The sequence below is a fragment of the Rhinichthys klamathensis genome, unplaced genomic scaffold, assembly GCF_029890125.1.
Source record: "Rhinichthys klamathensis goyatoka isolate OS25496 unplaced genomic scaffold, OSU_Roscu_1.1 h1tg000079l_1, whole genome shotgun sequence".
Classification (NCBI taxonomy): Eukaryota; Metazoa; Chordata; class Actinopteri; order Cypriniformes; family Leuciscidae; genus Rhinichthys; species Rhinichthys klamathensis.
This window is the reverse complement of record NW_026606621.1, coordinates 4370610-4392186: the sequence shown is the minus strand read 5'-3', so window position 1 is coordinate 4392186 and position 21577 is coordinate 4370610. Positions and strand designations below refer to the sequence as shown.

General features: G+C 44.7%; 1 protein-coding gene across 1 annotated transcript in view; it reads left to right on the top strand.

The window, feature by feature from the left end:
• LOC130085449 (uncharacterized) overlaps positions 1–18302 on the top strand; it is a 30217-nt gene extending 11915 nt beyond the window's left edge. Inside the window, exon 11 of the mRNA XM_056251209.1 lies at positions 18013–18302. Coding sequence (XP_056107184.1) covers positions 18013–18302 — 290 coding nt within the window. The remainder of the gene's footprint in view (positions 1–18012) is intronic.
• Positions 18303–21577: the final 3275 nt, after the last annotated feature.

Here is a 21577-nt window from a genome sequence, read left to right as displayed (position 1 = left end):
TGTTCAATCGCGCTGAGCCACCCAGACCCCCACACACACACTGACACACACACACACACACACACACACAAACACACACACACACACAATAATAAAACATTCAACCTAACATATACAAATTACACTGCTATGTTGAAATAGTCAGTAGTACAATTTGTATCATTCACAGTAAGCACCGCTCCACTGTGATTTTTCCAAGCACATTTTTGCACAAGTGAAGAGGATGATTTTTTCCGTCGATATTGGAACGTGAGTGAAGTACAAAGCCTGTAATAAAGAATAGTTTAGCATCCAAATACATCGCAAATGTTGCAACATTTAGATTCTAAAGAGAGATTTACGTGAGCCTAACACCACTTACTTTTACTTTTGTTTTAAATTATTTCGTTTTGGCTTTATTATAGTTATTTTTTTATTCGTGTTCTGTTCTGAATATCATTAAATTTAAAGGATTTGTTGTGGAATATTTTGAGTGTATAATCAAATAACACTAAACCGTCACTAGGTGTCGCCAGGCGACCGTCTTAATGAGCGGGTCATTGATTCATTCGTTCAAACGATTCGTTTGAACGACTGAGTCATTCATGAATGAGACAGATGTTTATGGATTGGTCATTGCATCTTTGAGTCAACCAATTTGTTCAAAATGCTGAATCATTCAGTAATGAGAAAACACGTTGCTGTGAGATGCAATGGTTGTGCTGTGATCTTTGTTTAACTATTTTCGCTGCTGAAACAGAAGAACAGTCAATATTGCATCTAAAATGTAAGTGACTTGACACGTGTGTGTGTGTGTGTGTGTGTGTGTGTGTGTGCGTGTGAGTGCGTGCGTGTGTGCGTGTGTGTGTGTGTGTGTGTGTGTGTGTGCAATCAATCCCAGGTAAGAGGCATGAATAATGAGAATTGGACTTCTAGGAGTGAGGTTAATATTCCGGAGACGGTTCCCTCGGATTGTGAAAAGGAGGCGGCGCGGGAGTGGCCAGGCATTGCGCTACTTCTATTTCAAAGTTTAAAACAATGCTAATATCATTTTTTTGAACGATTTCATTACAAATGTTTATTTTATATATTTATAAAATATTATAAAATATAATAACTATGTTTTGTCCTATTAACAAAAGACAGGCAATGTACTATTAACAAATGTTAATAGTTTTTTAAAAGTTAAAATGATACTTTATGCATTTGTTTTGTGTCAGATGATTAACAATATAAATTAAACAAAGCTTAAAACAAACAAAATAATAAAACGAAAACAAAGCTTGAACATTTTATTTAATTGAAAAGCCTTTTTGAAATAAAATGTGTTTTTTTCCCTCTGAAATAGCAAAAGCATCGCACACTTAGCTGTACCTGCTCTAAATAAATAATAGTATTTAAATAAAAATACAAAATCGAAATAAATAAATTATATAAAACAAAATCAAATCAAAGAAAATAAATCTTATTAAAGTTATGCAGGCACACATTTAACAATAATTTTCAAGTGACAAATAAAATCAATCAAAATTCCTTACACATGGAGTTAATCCTGACGATTCCTGAGGCGCCTTTCCTCATGTCACTCGCTTTTTTTTTCGAAGATATATTTTCTTTGGTTTGATTTTGTTTTTGTAATAATTTATTTTATTTAGTTCGATTTTGTATTTTTATTGAATTACTATTTTTTTTTTAGAGCAGGTACAGCTAGTGTGTGATGCTTTTGCTATTTCAGAGGAAAACAATAATTTTATTTAATTAATAATTTTTGTTTCAGTCCACCATATAATTATGTTGTGTTTGATCTATGGAAAAAAGTTAGTTGTGAAATGGTTGAATATTAACAAAAGTTAATAGTTTTTTACAAGTTAGAATAATACGATATATATAAACAAGCCGGTGGCACCGCCACCCCGGTGCCTTTAGGGTTACTGTGCATGACGGGCAATATCGTAACTCCGCTTTGACCTTTGAGAAGATGTGTGCTATAGAGCTTGCATTGGTGTGGGCTCTGCAAAAGTGTGTGTGTGTGTGTGAGGCGTGATTGAACAATGTAGACATATATATATATATATAAAGGCACCGGGGTGGCGGTGCCACCGGCTTGTTTATATATATATATATATATATATATATATATATATATATATATATATATATATATATATGAATATAGCTGCGAGCAGCGATGAAGGGCCAAAGCCGGCGGCACCGCCACTCCGGTGCCTTTAGGTAACTAAAGGCACCGGGGTTGCGGTGCCACCGGCTTGGGCCCGTAATCGCTGCTCGCAGCTATATTTATTATTATTTTACTACCTTTTGGGCACTTTTGGGGGCCTTAACGTGCTCGAAAACTCTTGAAACTTTGCACACATCTCAGAACCCGCGGCCATCAGGGCCGGGCTGAAGCTGGTACCCGGGCGTGGCAGGGGGGCTCGACAGCGCCCCCTGGAACGGGGTTTGAACACTTGGTCCATAAATCAAACACGCTTGCATGTAATAATATGAAACTCAGTACACATATAGATCTCATCGGTTCATATATACTTCATGCTCTTACTTTTTACCCCAGCCCAACAGGAAGTCGGCTATTAAGGGTTGTTTGGAAAACACATGCAATGGAATGTGAAATACTCCTCCTAGAGAATTCAAACACACGGCACGAAACTCGGTCAGCATGAAGTCAAGACACTGAGGATGAAAAATTGCCAGGGGATTTTTGATATCTCGAACGGTTTGGCCGTGGCGAGTAAACGAAATTATGGCGAGAAACGTGAAACAGGAAGTGTGTTATAACTACTGCATACATTAACTAATCTTGATGAAACTTCAGCAGTGTGTTCGTTGTAAGAGCCCGATCACATGGATGTGACTATTGTGAGTCAAAGTTATAGCGCCACCAACTGGCAGCAGGAAGTGTGTCACTTTCAAAATGCTTTTAAATCACCCTCTTATTTTTACCCGATTTGCTTCAAACTTCATGTGCATAATGTAGACACACGCCAGATGTAGACCTGTGAAAGGATTATTGATATCTTAGATACTGTTGCCATGGCAATGCATCAAACATTAATATTCCTTTTTTTAAGCTTTTTCATGCTTTTTTATGCTTTCGGGCACTTTTGGGGTTCTTAACGTGCTCGAAAACTCTTGAAACTTTGCACACGGGACAAAACCCGTGGCCATCAGGGCCAGGCTGAAGCTGGTACCCGGGCGTGGCAGGGGGGCTCGACAGCGCCCCCTTGAACGGGTCAGACAATTTGGTCCATATATCCAACACGCTTTACCCTATTTGCTTCAAACTTGATGTGTATAATGTAGACACAAGCCAGATGTAGACCTGTGAAAGGATTGTTGATATCTTAGATGCTGTTGCCGTGACAACGCATCAAACTTTAATATTCTTTTTGGATACTTTTGAGATTCTTAGCGCACTTTTGGGGCCCTTAACATGCTCAAAAACTCTTGAAACTTTGCACACGGGTCAGAAACCGCGGCCATCAGGGCCGGGCTGAAGCTGGTACCCGGGCGTGGCAGGGGGGCTCGACAGCGCCCCCTGGAACGGGGTCCGAAAACTTGGTCCATAAATCAAACAGGCTTTACCCGATTTGCTTCAAACTTGATGTGTATAATGTAGACACACGCCAGATGTAGACCTGTGAAAGGATTGTTGATATCTTAGATGCTGTTGCCGTGACAACGCATCAAACTTTAATATTCTTTTTGGATACTTTTGAGACTCTCAGCGCAATTTTGGGGCCCTTAACATGCTCAAAAACTCTTGAAACTTTGCACACGGGTCAGAACCCGCGGCCATCAGGGCCGGGCTGAAGCTGGTACCCGGGCGTGGCAGGGGGGCTCGACAGCGCCCCCTGGAACGGGGTCCGAAAACTTGGTCCATAAATCAAACACGCTTGAATGTAATAATATGAAACTCGGTACACATATAGATCTCATCGATTCATATATCCTTTGTACTTTTACTTTTTACCCCAGCCCAACAGGAAGTCGGCTATTATGGTTTGTTTGGAAGCGTATGCCCCTGGAATTCGATATACTCCTCCTAGAGAATTCAACCAATCGCCACGAAACTCGGTCAGCATGAAGTCAAGACATTGAGGATGAAAAGTTGCCAGGGGATTTTTGATATCTCGAACGGTTTGGCCGTGGCGAGGAAACGAATTTATGGCGAATAAAGGAAACAGGAAGTGTGTTATAACTTCTGCATACATTAACTGATCTTGATGAAACTTCAGCAGTGTGTTCGCTGTAAGAGTCCGATCACATGGATGTGACTATTGTGAGTCAAAGTTATAGCGCCACCAACTGGCAGCAGGAAGTGTGTCACTTCCTAAAGGCTTTGAAATCACCCTCTTATTTTTACCCAATTTGCTTCAAACTTTATGTGTATTATGTAGACACACGGCAGATGTAGACCTGAGAAAGGATTATTGATATCTTAGATACTGTTGCCGTGGCAACGCATCAAACTTTATTATTCTTTGTTGATGCTTTTGAGACTCTTAACATACTTGAAATTGCATGAAACCCGACAGACACATCACATTTATTAGACAGTAGACATGTGCAGAGTTTCAGAAACGGGCGTGGTGAGGGGCTCAGTAGCGCCACCTTTTGTCAAAAGTGGGGGGATTGATTTTATCTACAGTAATAAAAATCGGTATGTGTATTGTTCTCCTCCAGCCAGACAACTTTCTAATTTACACTCAATAGCTCCAACCAACAGGAAGTCAGATATTTTGGTTTGAAAATTGTCATTTTATGTCTCTCTCTCTCTGAGCCTACGTCTATGTGTGTGTGTGTGTGTCTGTGAGTGTGGGGAGGGGGAGGGGGGCTAGATTAACCATTTGACTGCTGTGTGGTTTGGCCTGCATTAAAAAAGAAAAAAAAATGTCTTACGCCTTGTATTTTTTAAATAAGTTGTATTAATAAGTAAAGGCATATAACCAGTTGAATTGTAGTGCATTGAAAATAGTTTTATATAATTAGTTTATTAATTAAATTAACTTGGTCAGAAAATTTGGTCCATAAATCAAACACACTTGCATGTAATATTATGAAACTCTGTACACATATAGATCTCATCGGGCCAAACAACTTTAAGCCAGCCCAACAGGAAGTGGGCTATTTTGGTCTTAATGTGGATGTTTTGCAAAACCAGGCTCTACATTTTTACCCACTCCTCTTAAGTGGTTTATTTTATTCCCACCAAACTTTTTCAACATGATGAAAATACATTAAAGAAGCATAATTGTGAATATCTATTGAATATCTCTAATTGTTTTGCTATGGCGAGGGATTAAAGTCATGTAAAAAAAAATAAACACTAAAAGCCTCATATCTTCTAAAAATTTAATTATACACCATTTATTTCTAGATAAAATTATACAAATATCAGAACTAAACCCATTTTATTCTTGTTTTCAATTTAAGAATAATGTACAAGTTTAAAAACAGCCAGGATGCACTATTCAGTTAAAAAATAAATATATCAAATAATACATAGGGCTATACTGCCCTCTTGTGTTCAAAATCAGGTAGGCCTGTTGTATTTAAATATAGGTAGCTGCTATGTGACTCCGAGAATTTTTTCTCACCGGTTATTTGACGTGTAACACCGGGGGCTTTTATATCGCTAAGTTAAAAGTGAAAGTAAAGTAAGGACATTTATAGTGGTGGCGCTCACAGTGCGCTCGAATGAATTTCTATGGAAGTAGAAATGAAAAAACGTTCGCTCTGTTTTGCTCGCTCGTCGCCATGGACGCGCACCGTAATGAATGCCACTGCAGCCGCATACTTTTTAGTGTCACTTTAAAATTAGTGCAATATCGGGGGCCAATTGCTTGAATTGTGAGTTCAATAGTCTATTATTTTTCACGGAAAACACAACAACAAAAGAGTACAATGATAGATTCGCTTAAATAGGCGCTTTTACATAAAATAGCCTATTCCGTCATCATCTTTTCAGTCAGCTCTTCACTCTCGTGATTAATGAAATTTGACTCCTGTTGCTGATATTTGCTGCAACTTTCGTTCTGCTCACAATTTAGTAAGCAAACACGCTTCAAATGTGTTTTTATTTTATTTTTGTGTGTATATATGTGTGTATATATATATATATAGCTTATGTTTCAAATATGAGTTAATTAACAATCGTTTGAAAGAATGATACTTTTAAACATATCACTAAGCCGTCATTAGGTGTCGCCAGGCGACCGTCTTAATGAGCGAGTCATTGATTCATTTGTTCGAACGATTCGTTCGAACGGCTGAGTCATTCATGAATGAGACAGATTATGGATTGGTCATTGAATCTTTGAGTCAACCGATTCGTTCAAAATGCTGAATCATTCAGTAATGAGAAAACACGTTGCTGTGAGATGCTCGATGGTTCTGATGTGATCTTTGTTTAACTAGTTTCACTGCTGAAACAGAAAAAAGTCAATATTGCATATAAAATGTAAGTGATTTGACTTGTGTGTGTGTGTGTGTGTGTGTGTGTGTGTGTGTGTGTGTGTGTGTGTGTGTGTGTGTGTGTGTGTGTGTGTGTGTGTGTGTGTGTGTGTGTGTGTGTGTGTGTGTGTGTGTGTGTGTGTGTGTGTGTATGATTGTGTCTGTTACTTTTTGGATATATATCTTTTTATATAAAAAAAAATAGGCATACAACCCATATATTTTAAATGTATTGTTTGCTTTAAATTACATTAAGATTTGTATGTTTGGTAATTGAACCTGAATGAATTTTAAATGAATGTGCTATATTTCAGAGTTTTCCTTAAAATTTGACCTAACACTAACTTTATTCTCATCTGAATGATAGATTATTTATTTCTGTATAAAATAAAAAAGAGATTTTGGTTGGGTGACAGTTGTAGTTTACAGTTTGACAAAAGCACAATGTTGTGTTTTATTGCGATTGTTCACAAATATAAGTAAACACTTATGAGATAGATGTTTATGGATTGATTGGTCATTGAATCTTTGAGTCAACCGATTCGTTCAAAATGCTGAATCATTCAGTAATGAGAACGCGTTGCTGTGAGATGCGCGATGGTTCTGCTGTGATCTTTGTTTAACTATTTTCGCTGCTGAAACAGAAAAAAAGTCAATATTGCATCTAAAATGTAAGTGATTTGACTTGTGTGTGTGTGTGTGATTGTGTGTGTGATTGTGTCTGTTACAGTGATAAGAGTTTAACCCTTGTTAAACTTTAGACCTTGTCTTTTTGGATATATATCTTTTTATATTAAAAAATAGTCATACAACCCATATATTTTAAATGTATTGTTTGCTTAAAAATTACATTAAGATTGTATGTTTGGTAATCGAACCTAAATGAATTTTACATGAATGTGCTATATTTCAGATCATATATTTGTTTTCCTTAAAATTTGAACTAACACTAACTTTATTCTCATCTGAATGATAGATTATTTATTTCTGTATAAAATAAAAACACCTTTGATTTTTCTTTTTTAATCAATGTAGAATGTGTAACTGAAAAAATAAACAGATTAGGGCTCTGTTTGATGACAAGAAATGAAAACCAATGCGATATGATGAATGTCCAAAAGATGGCTCCCACAGACTGTTTTTAAATAGGATTGTTTGATATTTTTTGCTTTTAAACTGTGTGTGTGTGTGTGTGTGTAAGAGATTTTGGTTGGGTGACAGTTGTAGTTTACAGTTTGACAAGAGTTTATAGTTTGACAAAAGCACAATGTTGTGTTTTATTGCGAGTGTACACAAATATAAGTAAACACTTTGCAGTTTGAATAATGTCCTGTATGAACAAAAGGACGGAGTATGTCTTTATGTCTACATTGTTCAATTACGCCACACACACACACACACACACACACACACACAAACACTATTTTTCTAATCAGATCAGGCAAGTAATATTCTGTCTTGTCTCTTAAAAAAACAATATATATATATTTATGTATATATATATATATATATATATATATATATATATATATGTGTGTGTGTGTGTGTATATATATATATAAATATAGCTGCGAGCAGCGTGAAAGGGCCAAAGCCGGCGGCACCGCCACCCCGGTTATAGCGCCACCAACTGGCAGCAGGAAGTCTGTCACTTTCAAAAAGCTTTGAAATCACCTGATTGCTTCAAACTTCACTACTATGATGTAAACACACGGCAGATGTAGACCTGGATGTAGACCTGACCTTTCAGAAGGTTGCTCTCGCATACTTTGTGGTTGACATGTGCCCTCAATGCACACTTTTGCAGAGCCCACACTGATACAAGCTCTACAGCACACTTCTTTTCGACAGTCAAAGCAGGGTTACGTTTTTGCACGTCGTGCACAATAACCCTAAAGGCACCAGGGAGGCGGTGCCACCGGCTTTATATATATATATATATATATATATAAATAAATATAGCTGCGAGCAGCGATGAAGGGCCAAAGCCGGTGGTACCGCCACCCCGGTGCCTTTAGGTAACTAAAGGCACCGGGGTTGCGGTGCCACCGGCTTGGGCCCGTAATCGCTGCTCGCAGCTATATTTTTTATTGTTTTTGCCTATACATGCAATTAATTTTTTTTTTAACTTGAGTCCTGGTGTCCACTACTATAGCATAGCATAGCATATATTATATATTTTTTCTCTCTATTTGTTTATTATGGTTATGTTTATTATGTTTTTTTCTCTATTTGTTAATTATTTATGATCTGTTTAGCTGTGCATTTACTGAATGAGCACTGTGCCACTGTACGTCCGACTGTTTGCACTGTATCTTATTTCCTTTTTATTATAAATATTTTATTTAGATTATTTTTATTCCTTTTGATTATTTTAATGCCTTCTATGTAAAGTACTTTGAATTACCATTGTGTATGAAATGTTATATATAAATAAACTTGCCTTGCCTAAACAATGTAATGACATGAAATACTACATTCAAAACCCTTTTTTTTCTGTCTTTGGAGGAAATATTACATTGTCCACCTGATCCAATTATGTGTACTATTAAAGGTGCTATATGTAACTTTTCTTCTAAAATGAATCCTTTTTTTATTGCCTGTGTGTGAAGGGGTTGTAATCACACAATACAATGATCCACTTGTCGGGTTTTGCTATTACCTCTGAAGGCCGGGTATTCCTATTTCTATGTGAAGTCTCCGGATGTGACGTGCATGCGCGCTCCCGAGCCTCTCTCCTTTTTATATGTCTATGCGACGGCACTGCAGCTGACGACATGGAGTCTGATAACACCAAACAATGACCTGCCTCCAGCACAACACAGACTCCAACACAAACTCCACATAAATATAAAAAACAAAAAAAAGTTGTATCTGCTGAAGCTCCTCAGGCCAAACGTCAATCGGATCACTCAGGACGAAAACACGGATCACCACCGGCAGAGCGTTTGAATTACGGAGAGACCTCCGCTATTTTTATTGTGATAAATTACAAGTTTTCAGATATGCTGAAATAAATAATGGTAAACTGTAATGAAATAGCAAGGTAAACGTCCCGGGTTACGTATGTAACCCTAATTCCCCGAAGGGACGGATGCTGCGTGTAATTGCAGTGGGAAAGCCCTCAGCGTGACGCGTCTGAAGCATGAATGAAATCAGTCAATGGAGAGAATGAGCGTACGGCGAGTGACGTCATCGACCAGGAAGCTATAAATATCCCCTGAGCACACAATACGCCAGCTTAAAAGTTACTGAAGCAGCGACCCAAGGGGATGCCGAGAGTATGGCAGGACACGCAGCGTCCGTCCCTTCGGGGAACTAGGGTTACATACGTAACCCGGGACGTTCCCCTTCAGGGACTACCGCTGCGTGTAATCGCAGTGGGAACGCAATACCCACATCCCCATACGACCAAATCCCCGTCGTGTGTCATCAGGAGACACAAACCGACGAGAGAACCTGAGCCCCTGGAGTGGAGCTAAGGTCAAGGGAATAAAATCTGACGAAAGTGTGTGGTGAGGACCAGCCTGCCCCATCACAAACGTCCTGAAGAGAAGCTCCTGAAAGAAGAGCTGTAGAGGCCGCCATACTCCTGGTGGAATGAGCCCTTACAGCCAAAGGTGAAGGCTGATGGGCCGAACCGTAAGCAAGCGAGATGGCCTCGACCACCCACTTGCTCATCCTTTGTCTAGATGCAGGACACCCTTTCTTAGGTGACCCAAAACAGACAAACAGTTGTTCCGATCTCCTCCACAGGGCAGCTCTGTGGACATAAGCATCTAAAGCCCTAACAGGGCACAGCAAATTAAGTTTCCTCTGGTCTGACGTCAGAAAAGGCGGAGGACAGAAAGCCTGCAGAACTATAGGTCTAACAAAAGTAGTTGGCACCTTAGGAACATAACCTGGTCTCGGACAGAGAAAGGCCTTAACCATACCAGGAGCAAATTCCAGGCACGAGGGAGCCACCGAAAGTGCTTGAATATCCAATTCCAATTCTTTTTAGAGATGAGATAGCGAGAAGAAGGATAGTCTTTAGAGTAAGAAACTTTTTTGAAACTTCCTCGATGGGCTCGAAAGGAGCAAGGGAGAGACCTTCTAAGATGATGGCCAGATCCCAAGCTGGTACCCTCGTGCGAACTGCAGGCCTCAGCCTCAAGGTGCCACGAAGGAAGCGAGACATAAGTGGGTGTTTCTCGAGGGAACCTCCACTTGAAGGGGTGTGGTAAGCAGCTAAGGCCGCCACATACACCTTCAGTGTGGAGTGGGATAACCCTGTGGAGAGACGGTCCTGCAGGAAATCCAGCACTGTACCAACCGGGCAGTTAACTGGATCCTGCTGGCGCTTTCCACACCAAGAGGTGAAAAGTTTCCACCTCGCGGCATATAACTTCCTCGTGGAGGGAGCTCTGGATCGGAGGATGGTCTCAACGACCTTAGCCGAGAGACCAGAATCTATGAGCTGGGCCCCCTCAGAGGCCAAGCCCACAGCCTCCATAGCTCTGGACGGGGGTGAAGGATCGACCCACTCGCCTGAGAGAGCAGATCTCTCCTGATCGGTATCTCTAGGGGAGAGCCGTCGAGGAGAGACACTAGGTCCGCAAACCATACCCGGGCCGGCCAGAACGGGGCTATTAGCAGGAGACTGAGCCCGTCCCGGCGAACCCTCTCCAGAACTCCTGGGAGCAGAGCGATCGGGGGAAAAGCGTACAGGCGTGACCTCGGCCACGGATGTACCATCGCATCCAACCCCAGCGGGGCTGGATGGCTGAGAGAGAACCACAGCGGGCAGTGTGATGTTTCTCGAGAAGCAAATAGGTCTACCTCGGCACGACCGAAATGTTTCCATAGGAGTTCCACCACCTCGGGGTGAAGACTCCATTCCCGGGCCTCGGCCCCTGTCTTGACAGGATGTCTGCCCCCTGATTTAAATACCCCGGGAGATAAATAGCTCTCAGAGAAAGAATTTTCCCCTGGGACCATAGAAGGATCTGACGTGCCAGTTTGTAAAGCGGGCGAGAACGCAGACCCCCCTGATGGTTGATACAAGAAACCACCGATGTGTTGTCTGTCCGGACAAGAACATGGTGGCCCCTTAGGTCTGGGAGGAAGTGTTTCAGAGCCTGAAACACCACCAACATCTCTAGGCAGTTTAAGTGCCACAGACGATGATGGTCCTCCCACAGACCCTGAGCCGGGCGACCATCCATGATCGCCCCCCAACCCGTGAGAGAGGCATCTGTCGTTAGCATAACGCGACGACAAGGAGCTCCTAACACAGGGCCTTGGGACAGAAACCAAGGATCTTTCCACATGATCAGGGCGTGATGACACCGTCGCGAACTCACGATCATGCGAAGCGGATTTCCCCTCGGGGAGAGCCACCACTGTAACAGTCTCATGTGCAAAAGGCCAAGAGGTATCACGTTGGACGCAGCTGCCATGAGACCTAACAGTCTCTGGAACTGTTTTACAGTGGATGACTGGCCTAGCTTGACCTGATCTACTGCGGCGAGAATCAAAGCAATACGAGCAGGTGACAATCGTGCCTGCATCGTCGTTGAATCCCACACTACACCTAGAAAAGTGGTTCTCTGTAATGGAGAAAGAACACTCTTTTTGGCGTTGAGCCTTAGCCCCAGTCACTTGATATGAGCAAGAACGACATCTCGGTGCCGAACCGCCTGTTGTTCCGATTGAGCTAGAATCAAGCAATCGTCTATATAGTTCAGAATGCGGATGCCCTGTAACCTCAGCGGGGCTATAGCAGCATCCATACACTTCGTGAATGTTTGGGGTGACAGTGCTAGGCCGAACGGAAGAACCCGATATTGGTACTCTTCGCCCCCGAAAGCGAACCTCAGGAACTTCCTGTGTTGAGGGAGGATAGATACATGGAAGTAAACGTCCTTTAGATCTATCATGACAAACCAGTCCTCGGATCTGATTTGAACATCCCGAGTGACAGACACAGTGCCCTGTAACGTACTGGCATGGAACAGCTGGTCTGGGCACTCCACAACCCTCCTGAAGTACCGACTGTAGTATCCTAACTCCCTGCTGGGTGGGGGAACCTGTTTTATAGCCCCTTTTTGCAGCAGAGTTTTTACCTCCTGTTCTAATACCAGAGCCTGCTCGGGGCCCACCACAGTGGGCAGAACCCCTCTGAACCGAGGTGGACGCGTTCTGAACTGAATAGCGTACCCATTCTTTATAATATTCAGGACCCACTGAGAAACGTTGGGAAGCATTTCCCATTCCGCCAGGAACTCTACTAAGGGAACCAGCCTCTCGAGGCTGGCCTGTGGATGAACATCCCGAGTGACAGACACAGCGCCCTGTAACATACTGGCAGGAAACAGCTGGTCTGAGCACTCCACAACCCTCCTTGGAGGGGGCGAGCGTCCCTCGGGAAATCGCTCGCCGAGTCTCTCTACGCCCTGTATAGGCAGGGTTAGTAGAACAGACCCCTGAGGGCATCGAGAAAGACAGGGCACCGTGTTTTTGTGCGGTGAACTCAAGTTTTTCCCGATGGGGACCACCCTCAGAGTCCTGACGTTCAGCCCGCCAGGACTTTTTCGACGCGGCCTTTCTGGCGACAATGACTGTCCTCAGATCAGTCCTGCCCTGAGAAGGCCGCGCCGGAGAGCGCCCCGCCTCGTCCCTCCAGTTTCTCTGCAGGGGGGCACGAGACGTGACACTCCGCTTCTGCTGTGCTCTTTTGGAAGACGAACTCGACGAAAGATTTTGCTCTGGTTGAACATTCTGCGTGACAGACACAGTGCCCTGTAACGGCGCACCAGCAGGGAACGACTGGTCTGAACACACTAGAACCCTCCTTAGAGGCGGCGAGCGTCCCTCGGGAAAGCACTCGCCAGACCCTTCTACGCCCTGTTTCGGCAGGGTTAGTAGGACGGGCCCCTGAGGGCGCCGGGAGAGACAGGGCACCCTTAAGGGAGGTGAACGCAAGTCTCTCTCGGCGGGGACCCCCCTCAGATTCTCCTTTGAGCAGGTCGGCCTGAAAAGCCTGCATAAAAGCCATCGTTTGCAAACATGCAGCCGCCTGCCCAGCCACCGAGTAAGCCTTCCCCACCAGCACAGAGGTTTTTTTTTTTTTTTGGTGGAAGAGCCGGTGCTTTAAGTGAAGACGATGAAGCAGGAGAGAGATAGCTCGCGAGCGTCTCCTCCGCCTACAGCATCGTCACAGAACCAGCAGATTTAGCACCAACAATGTTACCATAAGCATTGGACTGATTTGTGTAAATTCTGCTTGAAACCGGTCTAACCCAGGTCTTTGAAACCTCAGCATGAAGATCTGGGAAGAACGGTAAGCACCGGCGAGAAGGTTGAGGTCGTGCAGACAGAAATCTATCATCTAGTTTGCTTTTAATTCTAGAATCCTGTCTATCAGCTGGCCACTCGGTACTGTTTTTTTGTTCTTTTTGTTTTTTTTAGCTTTTCAACAGCCCGAGATAACACATTCATCAAACCTTCTTCATTTGCAGTATAATGTGATAAACTAGTTTCCTCTGATGCAAAACTTTCGACATCCAGCTCCTCAGAACTGGATAATCTCAATTCAACATCATCATGTGCCTCCACCCGGGCAGAAGTAACCACCGCAGCGCGTGCTTCCAGAGCCGGGTGAGAGGCACTAGATCTCGGCGGAGATAGCTGAGATAGGGCGGAGCCCGTCTCAACGTCGCCAGTGAGATCCATCTGCGAGCCCCAAGACAAGCGCCACCGCTCTGCCTCAACAGAAGCGGGACCCGAGCCACTCTCCTCGAAGAGCGATCGCCGCGAGCGCAGAGTTCTCAAGGGAAAACGCTCGCAATGCTGACAATCGACTCCCTCGAGAGCCGACTGGGCATGCTGAACTGCCAAACAAGCCACACATAGCTCGTGTGAATCCCCACCCGTGATATATCGAGTACAGGGGGGAACACACTTCTTATACTGCTCGCTCATATTGTTTTTTTTATATAAAATATATAGTGATAAACTCCTGACAAAACAGACAAACACAATCGACAGATTCAGACACACACAGAGCTGCTGAAGTAACTAAAAGCTGGCGTATTGTGTGCTCAGGGGATATTTATAGCTTCCTGGTCGATGACGTCACTCGCCGTACGCTCATTCTCTCCATTGACTGATTTCATTCATGCTTCAGACGCGTCACGCTGAGGGCGTTCCCACTGCGATTACACGCAGCGGTAGTCCCTGAAGGGGAACTACAACATACATAAGACATGTCATGAAATGAATACAAAAGACTGTTCCAGGATAACAAAAAGTAGGTGCTTTAGGATGTAACTTTTATTTTATGTACTAGATCTACTGTTTAACGTCACTCATCCCACTACTATCATATTGTTTATAATACACATTTCCAGACACATTCAGTACAGTAATGTTACTTCCTACGATCTTACTGTTACACTGAAATTGTTCATTCTAGTTCACTAACCGTTTTCGTTATCATATTATACATTCATCTATTTTGACATTGCTGATTGTGAAAGATACACGAATAGTTAGTGAAATGCCTTATGCTAGATAACACCACATGTCGGCTAAATGCAGTCAATGTAACGTTATCATGGTACGAGCATTAGTTCAAAGTCAAGCTGATAAAAGTAGCCTATTATTGTAACGTTGCAGTGGGAGTTTACATGAGTTTCCAGCATGTTGTGTGATGCTTTCTCTGGTGTGTTGAAAGTCTCAGTGTGGCCGGTACCATGAGTGCTGGGTCTTGTGTTCGGGCACGCGCAAGAGCACGAGCGCTCTTGTCAAAATTGGTTGCAATCTGAAACATCACCGATAAAGGCCACTAAAAAATACATATAGCACCTTTAATTTTCATTTCACAAAAACACTAAATTCAATTGCAATTCAATTGTCTCTTGTAAGCAATGTATGAAGACCAACAGTGAATTATCTAAAGATATTTAAATCCATAGTACAGATCATTTTACTGTCTATCTTATATGTACTGTTTATATTCAAATTCACCACAAGTTGTGTAAGTTTCGAGTGTCGATTTAATGATGTTATTTTGCCGTATATCTGGACGCATCAGGAACAACAGGGCCGTTTATCTTATCCAGGTCTGCAGCCTCCCCCGAATTCCCCGCTTGACACTTCACATTTGATGTATTTTCATTGAAGTAACCATGTTTCTTTTTAGTTCTACCAGAAAGACTCGGGAGAATAAATACTGTAACAATAAATACATTTATTGATAGCCCAGCAAGCAATAAAGTTCTTTGGCGTAGCTCGTCCATAGCTCGCAATCCGAGGGTCCGGACTCTGCATTTCCTGCCTGAAGACGAAGGCAGGGGCGCAGCCGACCCCCTGGGAGGTATAGGAAGGGACCATCCTGGTGGTGGTGGGGAGGATGGAGGGGAAGGGACCATCCTGGTGGTGGTGGGGAGGATGGAGTGGTGGGGAGGATGGAGGGGAAGGGACCATCCTGGTGGTGGTGGGAAGGATGGAGGTGAATGAAAGCGTCAGCATCTGCGAACTCAAACATGTGTAAGTACTGGTCTTTTATACCGCAAGTATTAGACACGATTGGATAGATGAGAAGGTAATAAGTGACGTAGCAATTGAGTCTTCCTGGCAGAACTTAACGCTAAAGCTTCCATTTTTGGTCCTGCGTAACACGAGAATAAACCTTGAACAACATTTTTTTTTTTTTTTTTATTGCTTGAAGAAACAAACCTAAAAACAAACAAAGCTTACTTAAATTCCAAGTCCAAATAGCAGTAAACACTGTAAATAGCTGAAACAACATAAACCTAAAGAAACGTAAAACAAAAAAGAAGGAAATAAATTAACATCATTAAATCTTTATGGAAAAGTAAGAATGTGGGAGGATTATTAAAGAATTAATGCATTTATGCATGAAGTAAATGGCTAACATCCCAATATTAACCAAAAATTCTGCATCATAAATGAAAGAAAAAGACAAATATTTTTTAGCTTTAAAATCAAAGTCAAGTATTACAAAACGCAACCAACCATAAAGATCATCCCAGAATTTTCATGTTTCAACGACTTTCAAAAAAGGTGCACTCATTACAATCCAGATTAAATCTGTCCGAGAAGTGGGAAAGTTAGAAATCTTGTTCTAATTTAAACCAATTTAACTTTAGGAAAATCAAAAACAAGAGGTCTCTTTCTAACTTTAGAAGGGAAAGTCTCTGTATTTACAAATGTTTACAAATCTCCTCCGTAAAAATTAAGACCAGAAATGATTAAATTGTCTTGGACCGGTGAATAACACAATGCACCTTTAACCAGCTGAACCAAACAATCAGGCACAGCTTTTAACAATAGTTTGCAGTTTCATCAGCAGAAGTCAGCTTCAACACACCAGGGTTTCGTAGGCCGCTCTGCATACATTCAGTTTTCCACCACAATTATACCTTACATTGACGCCATTGCTTCAAATTGAATGATTCTGATTGGCTAAGAAATAGATAAACAGAATTTTTCCACACATGGACTGATCTGCAGGAGCATCGACTATACGGCTGACACCAAAGCCCCTGGTTTAGGCACGAGTCCTTCCAGGTTGCTGAACTGCGTTTCTAGGCGCCAACTTGTCCGGAACAAGTCAGTCAATCTCCCCAGGGTCCACCTCACCAATACAGATCTGTAACAAAGAATTCTAGCACACACAGGATACACAGCTTCTTCAAGGTTGAAGTTGGTCGAGCTCTGCTCTAAACAGGAAACTTTCCTAAAACATCCTGATAACCAGGCCCGGATTAAGAATTTAGAGGCCCCTGGGCACAATGTCTTGTAGGGCCCCCCACCCCACCCATACAATCAAGCTTTTGAATTTTTGGTTACTATTTGCTGGTAACACCTCTAGCGAGCAACTGGGCATATGCAAGCACATACAGTAGTGCCTCACCTTTACCAATCCAGTTCTATGAATCAAATTCTTCCATAATTCCCGCTCTTTGTCTCGCTCCCCCTCTCCTCTTTCTGTGACGAAAAGGATGCAAACAGTATAGGTCAACTTGTCAAAAACCTGAAAGAATATGATATCTTAACTCAAGTTCCCTTTCGAGAACGGTCACTTCCTATTGCGTAGCTATACGCAGTGGGGAAACTCCTTTCCTCTAAATTCTGAAGCTTAATATGTAAAACATACATTTTGCAGCTGCACTGCTAGAACAGTGAGTGTCTGGCTCACTCATTGGCTGTGCTGCGGCAACTGCACATCCAATGGCGCGGGCGGCTCCAACGTGTGCGCCAATGAGCTATCATTACGTCATACACGTCAGAGCCCACCACAGGGGGCATGGCCATAGCCCAAAAAAACCCCCCGAAATAGCCATTATAGCAGATTTCATCTCCTTCAGCAACATACCTCACGCCTCTGAGTCCTCTGAAAGCTTTCGCCGTCGAATCCAGCCTATACAGTTAGAGTGTGCATCAGCACAGCGGGTTTTCGCCTTCGTCTGAGAAGCCGTCTTCCCCTGTCGCCTCTCTGCTGTCGCTATCCGACGACCTACGCTTATCCTTTGCTATCTTGCTTTTTAGGAAACGCGAGCGTTATTCCAAATGCCTCGCTCTTCATGCACCACATGCGGCTCTTCTGCACGAGGCCGACGGACATGCTAAGTGCATCGCGTGCCTGGGAGCCTCCCATTGCTGCTTCTGAGGAGGATTGGTCGGGCTCAGTTGACCTTGCCATCGCTTCTCAGTCGGGCGTGAGCGCCGCAGCTATTGGAACTAACTCTGACGCGGAGAGGCTCGAGTGGGCGTCGCCCGAGGAGCCTCCTTTCCGCAACGCTCTCCTCTGTAGACGTCGCAGCGGAGAAGGACTATGAGTCGTTGCTGCCCCTCGAAGAGGCTGTGGCCGCTCATCTCTGCCCGAACGGCGCTGCTAGTTGGAGCATTAAGGACGCTGACAGAACGGTCTTCCTCTACGCCCCTATCTCCAGTTCCGGCCTCTTCGGCCGGCGGTAAAGGGCATTTCGGAGAGATTCACCACCGGGCCGAAGAGGCCGGAGCATTAAGGACGCTGACAGAACGGTCTTCCTCTACGCCCCTATCTCCAGTTCCGGCCTCTTCGGCCCGGCGGTGAAGGGCTTTTCGGAGAGATTCACCGAGGCTCAGAAGTCGTCCCAGGCAATGTGACACTTCTTGCCTAAGCGCTCAAGCTTGGCCTCGAGCAGGCCCCAGTCCGCGCCCTCTCCTCTTCCAGTGAACTCTAATGGCGCTTTTCCACTGCTGGTACGGCTCGGTACAGCTCAGTACGGTTCGGATTTCGTGATGCACTGAATGTTCAGTCTGCGCTCTGGCGACAGTCGCACTGTCATAGACAGCGAGTTCAGTTCAGAACTGCAGCGAATAGCCTCTTTTTATAATGTTCAGCACCCATTCTGATACCCCGGGAAGCTTTTCCCACGCATTTGCATGAATAGCTAGGGGTAGAATGAGATCTGGGCTCTGGCTGCAACATAGTGGCGACCGGAGAGCTTCGGTGTGCTGTAACGTAAACGCTGTGCTTGCAGCGTTTGAGGCGGGGGGCGCGCCGATCACGGCGGGCAGCCTGGCCGCGCTCGACTCCCTTATGGCAGTTTCCTGAGAGAGAGCGAGCGGGGCAAACCCTGTGGGGCTTAACATGTCTGTGAGTGAATGTGGGCGCGGGACAGCGGGCACATTTACTGCACTAAAAACACCGTCGGGCTGAGCTGACTGTATGTGTGTTGGTTTCGTTTTTACAGAAACCGTGGGACATGCAGTGTGTAGTGTTTGTGGGCACTGGGTTGTGGGCACATTCACTACATTTAATGCACAATCGGCATGAGTCGATTTTATTTTTGCGAGCCCTGTACTGTGGTGGGCTGTGCTTGTGTGTAGGAATGAACACTGGGTCGTGGGCATTTTTATTACACTATTTTATAACACCATCGGCCATGGCCAGAAATACCAGAAAATACATTCTTTATGTGATTTATCTGGGTCGCCGTGAAATCTTTGACGGATGATCCAAAGAGGCCAGTTGGGGAGATGGGCGTGTCGAGGAACAACGTCAGCCATAGGTGTCTCTCAGCAACGGTGAGAGAAGCCATCCGCTGAACAGGCCCAATGGCCTCAAATCCGGCACGCTGATAGCTTCCAGTCCTTCCTCGTCCAGTTTTCGGAGAAGGTCGGCTTGGAAGATCTGCAGTACGGCTATCGAGTGTAATGCCGATACAGCCTGTCCAGCGGCGGTATAAGTGCGGCTGTGCATAGCGGAAGTAGTGCGGCAAGCTTTAGAATGTAGTGCTGTCTTAGCTCGCCTACAGCTGCTACAGCTTCTTCTACTGGAGGAAGAGAGTGTTATCCTCTGTCTTTAACACCGTCCACCACGGAGAATGCTGCTGAGACAGAGGTACGCGGTCCCTTTGCAGGAAACATCCATCCAGTCGGTTGTGCGCGGGCTGTGCAGGCGCCGCCCACTCAAGGCCGAGGCTCGCCACGGCCTGTGAGAGTAGAGGCATCAGCTCGGATTTGATGCTGGCCCGTTTCCCTGACGACTCGCGGGCAGGGGGGGAGGTCCATAGAGCTCGCCCAATCCTCACTGTCCGACGCCAGGATAGAGCAGCTGGGCTCCTCTACAGATGCAGCTATCTTGTCGTCATTAATGGCGGAAGCGGCGGCAGACAGCGGCCGTTGTCCGTCGGTGAGCGACTCGAGTGAAGTTGGTGAAGCTCGCAGGCGAACCGGCGAGATTTCACGGTCTAGAGAAGGCTCAGGGACCCGCTGAGTACGGCGCTTTTTACGGCGCGCCACTATAGCGGGCGGAAGTGCAGACTCGGAGAAACATGCCAAGCGAGTCCTCAGAGTCACCATGGCAACAGCTCGCAATGATGGCAGCCACCATCAGCGAGCGCGAGAGCTGCATGATCCTTACCCAGGCAGGAAACGCAGATGAAATGGCGGTCCCCGTCGCTGAGTGCGGCTCGGCACGAGCCACAGGAACGAGCCACAGGGGGCCTGGGGTTTAAGGCCACGCAATCCAGTTTGGTTCAGAAAACCCATTAACAATGAAAACAAATGTTTATTAATGCTGTAATATATCTGTCTCATAGCCTATAAGGCCTCTTAAACAAGGCTCTTGGACTCTGAGGGCTCCCTGGAACTTACTGTTGGGCCCTATGTGAATATGAATTAAGGCCCCAAAACCTCTTATAGAACTATTGTCACTCTTTGAGCTTATTTTTGTGTGTGAAAAGCATTGGAAAAATAACTATTTTGTTTATTTATTTATTATTACATTAAAACTGCCCATTAGATGGGTGATGGAAGGTGCCCAGGCAACAGCCAAAAAGGTACCCCACGGAGGCGTCGACGGAGGGAGGAGCCATGGAGAAGCAGTGAAGGCCGCCATGGAGATGACCGGAGGCGACGACGAGGATGAAGCCCACCGCGTAGTCGATGAGCCGAGGTAGTGAAGAGATGATGAAGACCCAGGTGACCGCGATGGAGCCGCAGCGAAGACCTCCTGAGAGCGAGGTGGGGATCCGGAGGTCTGAGGGCGAGCTGGAACGACCGAGGGCGGAGATGGAGCCTGAGGAAGGGCGGAGCAAACCGCAGCAGAAGGGGTGGAGAACCAGAGTGCAGCGGACGGTTCGCAAGTCCGCAGCGGAGGTGAAGCGACGTCTGACCTCGGTGGAATCGACGTGCCGAGAGAGTCCGGCAAGACCGAATGGCCGATGGTCCACGCCGAGGTCGAGGGTGGAAGGAGCGGAGGTTCGGGAGCCAGGGCAACAGGTCGAAGCAGATCGGAGCACACCGAGGCTTTAGACGGAGCTAAGGGCTCATCTTGCGCAGGAGAAGATGGCTCCCGACAGGTCCAAGGTGGTACCGATGGACTGGAGGGTGACAGAGATGACTGGGTGGTACAGATGGCTGGAGACTGGAGAAGAGACTTAAGTCCTATGCAGATACCCAAAAAGAACATAGAGTTCGAGATGTCTTGAAGAGGTGGTGGGAGAGGGAGGTTGGGCGGGGCTAACACGACAGGCAGATGAATGACAGGATCTAGCTTGACAGGCTTGGGTAACCGTACTGGACAATTCTCATCTCCAAAATCCAAAGGTTTCTTTGACAGAGA